The sequence below is a fragment of the Grammomys surdaster genome, unplaced genomic scaffold (assembly GCF_004785775.1).
Source record: "Grammomys surdaster isolate TR1022 unplaced genomic scaffold, NIH_TR_1.0 278, whole genome shotgun sequence".
NCBI classification, from domain to species: domain Eukaryota; kingdom Metazoa; phylum Chordata; class Mammalia; order Rodentia; family Muridae; genus Grammomys; species Grammomys surdaster.
The window spans coordinates 13,156,984-13,162,255 of NW_021604719.1; the positions used below are offsets into that span (position 1 = coordinate 13,156,984).

Below are 5,272 nucleotides of genomic sequence, written 5' to 3' on the forward strand. Positions count from 1 at the left end.
GAGAGAGAGAGAGAGAGAGAGAGAGAGAGAGAGAGAGAGAGAGAACTCTGAGAGAGTGCTTAGGCACCGTGGTTTTAAACCTGTGGGTCATGACCCCTTTGGGAATGAATGGCTCTTTTACAGGGGTCACGTATCAGATAGTTACATTACTTATTCATAACAGTAGCAAAATTTCAGTTAAGAAATTGCAAGGAATTCATTTTATGGTTGAGGGTGACCACAACATGAGAAAGTATATTAAAGGGTCATAGCATTAGAGATGTTGAAAATCACCAGGTTACAGATAAAGAGCCCTGGCTGCTCTTCCAGAGGATCCGAGTTCAATTCTCAGCACCCACATTAGTAATAAATTCTAATATAGTCACGGCGTTGGGGTTGGAGAGGAGACAAAAAAAAAAAAGCTTTAAACCTAACATAAAAATGACAATCTGGTTCTGGTATGCTGTTCAGCAGACCGTCTTCTCTCTTAGCAAGCAGAAGCCTGTGGGATCTATGCTGGCCCCTTGGAAGATTCTCTGTTCTGGGGTTACAGCGAGCGGCTTTGTCATGGGGAAGATCGGAAAGCTGTCCTGAAGAAAGGCCCGCCAGAGATAAAGATTGCTGACATGCCTTTGCATTCACCTCTCTCCAGATTCCAGAGCACAGTGATCTCCCACGGCTTCAGGAGGAGACTGATCTGATATGCGCATCTCGGAAGTTGTTGTCATTAGGTAGCGGTGGTGTGCGTGCCTAACGCACAAGACAGACGCTCAGGGTTTGAACCCCACTACTACTAAAACCAATAAGATAAAGTAGTTCAGTCTCTTGCCTTCCCTCGGTTCTGGTGCTTAAGTTCATTGTATTTTGCCTACAAGTTTGATTTGTTTAACGATTATAAGTTAATAGCATGGGGTCTGGAGAGATGGCTCAGCAGTTAAGAGCACCAGCTGTTCTTGCAGAGGTCCTGATTTCAACTCCTAGCAACCACATGGTGGCTCACAACCATCCATAATGGGATCTGATGCCCTCTTCTGGTGTGTCTGAAGACAGTGACAGTGTGCTAAAATACATAAAAAGAAAAACTAAACAAACAAACAAACAAATAAACCTAAGATTTAAAAAAAAAGTCAATAGCAAAATGTACAGCTCTTAAGAGCTTTAGAAAGTTCTGAGGCTATCTGAGGTGATGTGAGGGCGGAAAGAAACTGTTTTCAGGGTGGCTTTCACACCAGGAGGATAAATAGCAACGGATGGATCTAGCCCTGCTGTCTTCCGCATTCAATCCCAGTCACTGGGAGGTCATGAGTGGGAGCTGACTGCCATGTCCTGCAAATACAGTTTGTCTGCAGACATCCTCTGGCGCTTACAGTCTTTCCAACTCCTCCACTTCTACTTTTGAGTGTTGGGGAGAAGAGACGTAATGTGCTGTCCTATTTAGATCTGAGCTCCATAGTCACTTGGTAGACCGGGCTGGCCTTGAACTTAAGAGATCTGTTTGCCTTTGCCTCCTGAATGCTGGAACTAAAGTTATATGTCAGACTTTTTCTCTCCCTTTTGAAAGTGTCTTACTATATGGGGGAATGGGAAACGGGGGAGAGGCAGCTTCTGAAGGGGAGTGGACATAAAATTAGACTTTAGAATGAGCTTTTATTGTTGTTTTTGTTTGTTTGTTTGTTTTATGAAAAAGATCTCGCCGGTAAAGGTCTCGCTGTGTAGCCTGATTATCCTGAAACTCTGTGTAGACTAGTCTGACCTCTGATTCAGAGATTTGCCTGCCTCTGCCTCCAGAGTGCTGGGATTAAAGGCATGGTAAGTCACTGCACCTAGCTAAAAGTTATTATTTTTGTTGTTGTTGTTGTTTGAGACAGGATTTTTCTGTGTAACAGCTCTGACTGTCTAAGAACTTGTTTTGTAGAACAGGCTGGCCTACAACTCATAGAGATTCTCCTGCCTCTGCCTCCTGAGTGCTGGAACCTGCTTGTGCCACCACTGCCCAGCCAAAATGAGCTTTAATAGTAAAGAGGACCTTATGGTCATGGGGCTTCGGGGACCTGATCCAGCCTTATCAATGAGAGAACAATTAGGAGAGATACATACCAGAGACAGCATGATGGAATGGGACCTTGGAAAGAGGGGGGTAGGGTGGGGTGGAGAGACCTTCCCTTCAAAATCCACAAGGAGCTGGGTTAGGAGAGAGAGTGTGTACTCCAAGACAGGGAGGCTGAAAGGAAACCTTCAAAACCCTTCAGAAACACAACCCAAGAAGGAGGTTTTAGGGGATAGCTCCAAGTTCCGCTATGTTTAGCTTGGCCTAGGAATCCGGGACAAGCTGATAAAACTGTAACGTAAAGTACTCTCTGTTCTGGGCAGTGGGGAGACCGGCTGGACTTGATTTTTTCACATAGCAGGAACACAGCTCTTTGACAGATGGCTGAAGAGGCATAGCATGATTTTAGGGGCCGGGGAGGGGACCAGGAAGAAGCAGCCAGAGGATCTGTAATCTAAAGGCTTTCAGTAGACTTTGAGTGTTAGATCACACAACTTTCAGCTGCCTCTCTCCCAGAGGTCCGCCTACAGGCCTGAGAATCCACAGGCCCCTGCTGTGAGAGAAAGCACACACAGAGAGAGGTAGAAAACAAGACCAGGGTCTCCCTCTTGTAACTGCTCAATAAATTAATGATCCTATCTAGTACGACCTGAGCCCGTGACATCTCAATTTACTTGGTGTGGAACTTCACATCCTGAAAATTCAGAGGAGTTGGAAAATCCCCTTTATTGGGGGATTTCTGTTTTAACGACATCTAAGTATTTATTTCTGATCATGTGTGTCAAGGTCAGAGGACAACTCACAGGAGTCTGTTCTCTTCTACCGTGTGGATCCTGGAGATCAAATGCAGGTCGTAGGGCTTGAAGACCCTGAACAAGCATGTTTACCTGTCAACCATCTGTAATGGCTACTCCTGGTTGTCAACTTGACTCTATATGGAGTGAACTACAATCCAGAATTGGAGGACACACCTGTGATCCAGATCTTGAGGCTGAGAGAGACAAGTTTCTGACCTGGATCTTGGCATGGAGATCTTGAGGCATAGTGACTATGAATCCCAGGAGACTAAGGCAAGGAGATCTCTGAGTTCAAGGTCATCTGGGACAAAGCAAGTCCCAGATCCAGGCATGGTGGTACACACTTTTAATCCGGGCCACACCGTCTGCTGGAGACCTATAAATAAGGACATTGGAAGAAGGAAGATTCTCTCTTCGTTGCCTGCTTGCATTTACTTGCCAGCACATATGTTGGAATCTACTAGCCTTGTGGGACTGAGCAACTCCTGGATCCTTGAACTTCCCATTCACAGTTGGCTCTTATTGGGGAGTTGGGCTACGAACTGTAAGTTATCATAACAAATTCTCTTACTATATAGGGACTTTCCATAAGTTCCATGACTCTAGAGAACCCTGACTAACACACCATCTCATCAGTACTGTTCAGGGGATGTCTCTGCAAGTCTGTCTGTCCATCTGTCTGCTCTCTCTGTGTGTATAGGTATGTGTCTCCCTACACTCTCACTTTCTTTTCCAGGTTACCTCGTAGTGTTGTCATGACAACCATCTTCTTCTACTTTAACCCGTCCCCCTAAATGCTCTCCTATCCCAAGGCCCAATCAATCTACGCCTTCAGGGCCCACAAAGCTCTCTTTCTCCTAAGAAAGCTCCTTCTGCAGGGTGGTTGGTCCCAGCTCTCTTTCCACCTCACTGCCATTCTATTCCATAATTTATAGCACTGAGCAGGATGGTGAGGGCCAGGGGGAGCTGCTGGCTTTCTCAATCTGTCAGCATGGACCCACCACCTTCAAATTTTAGCAAGGAAGAGGGAGGCTCCAGTTCTCTCTGAGGCTCTATGCAAGAGACGTCTTCCATTCCATGAGTTGGAATTAAGTACAAGAAGGAGCCTCTGCCTCTCGGTCACATGTCTGAAGCTGAGAAACAGGTACAGGGGGTGGACACCCTTCTTCTTACAGCAAGTTAGTGTCATCAGTGAACTGTCAGAAACATCAGTGAATACTCCCATGTCTTCCTACAATGCCAGAATTTATTGAATAAAAATAAATTTGCAAGGTATAGAGGCTTCAGTAGCAACAAGGGCAGATATTCCCATTTCTCCTTGGCAACCTGGCTGAGGCAAACACTTGGATTCCAATCTTAATTACTAATATTAACCCTCAGCTCACACATGTGTCACATAGTAAAACTGTCTGTGTGGCTTATGATGAGATTACAGAGAGCTAAAGCGAAAGGTCTCAGAGGTAAATACAGTCTGTAATGACAAGACAAGAAACCCAAGCCCAACCGCAGGAAAGAGGCTCAAAGGGCAGCAGCTCTGTGCCAGGGCCTTGAGAGCAGAGCCATAGAGCTAAGTCCAGCTGCAGAGGCAGATGGCAGTTAAGTAGGCCACATCAATAGTAAGGAACGAGGCTAGAGCTGAAGCCCCAGGTAAGTCAGGAGTTCTCTGCTTGTACACCAGTGCACACAGAGAGAGAGAGGGGGGGGGGGGAGAGAGGGAGAGAGAGAGAGAGAGAGAGAGAGGAGGGAGAGAGGGAGGGGAGGGAGGGAGGGAGAGAGACAGAGACAGATACAGAGACAGAGAGACAGAGAGAGACAGAGAAACAGAAGGTAGGCTCTAAAGGGGATTATAAGAGAAGGCCTATCTTCAATGGCCTCTAGGCCTGCCAGTGCCCCTCTAGCTATCTAAGGAGATGACAGGTGTGGGGGAGGGCTGTTGCCATCTCAATGCTGGGCATCCATCTCTTTATGGGATCTATGAGAAGAAATTATATCCTTTCCTTGACCTGGTGTTTGCTAAGTCTGTGAACCTGGCTTCCCTGAGATGATTTTTAGTACATCCTGTGTGCTTGCAGTCTCAGTACACCATGATAAGTGTGTAGGGTAGAGTTTTTCTACTTCCCCTTACCAGTCTGTGCTGCATGGATGGTCCTAGACAAAAGGTGGTGTTCACACATCCACGCAAATGTACAGCCATCCTCCTTCCTCCAAATGCTTGTAAAACGGAGTCTCCTAGAGCAAAGTACAACGTGAAAAACCACAGTTTTCCACAGTATGGAGTAACTCAGGGTGGGACCCAGCTTTACCTCAACAGGTAGCCATTTGACTGGGGCTGGGGAAGGGAAGCCTTGCATCCTCAGCTGAACCTGTCCAGAGTGAAGCTTCTGTCATAATAAGCTGGGAAGAATGAAGAACAGAGTAGGTTCTGGTTCAGATATCATCTGAGCCTTAG

The 5,272-nt window shown here is 46.3% G+C and overlaps 1 protein-coding gene across 1 annotated transcript in view; it reads left to right on the top strand.

Moving 5' to 3' along the window:
- Window positions 1–812, top strand: part of Tex43 (testis expressed 43) — a 7,179-nt gene extending 6,367 nt beyond the window's left edge. Inside the window, exon 3 of the mRNA XM_028777111.1 lies at window positions 471–812. Within this exon, the coding sequence (XP_028632944.1) occupies window positions 471–680 (210 nt within the window). The 3' untranslated portion in view covers window positions 681–812. The remainder of the gene's footprint in view (window positions 1–470) is intronic.
- The last annotated feature ends 4,460 nt before the right edge of the window (window positions 813–5,272 follow it).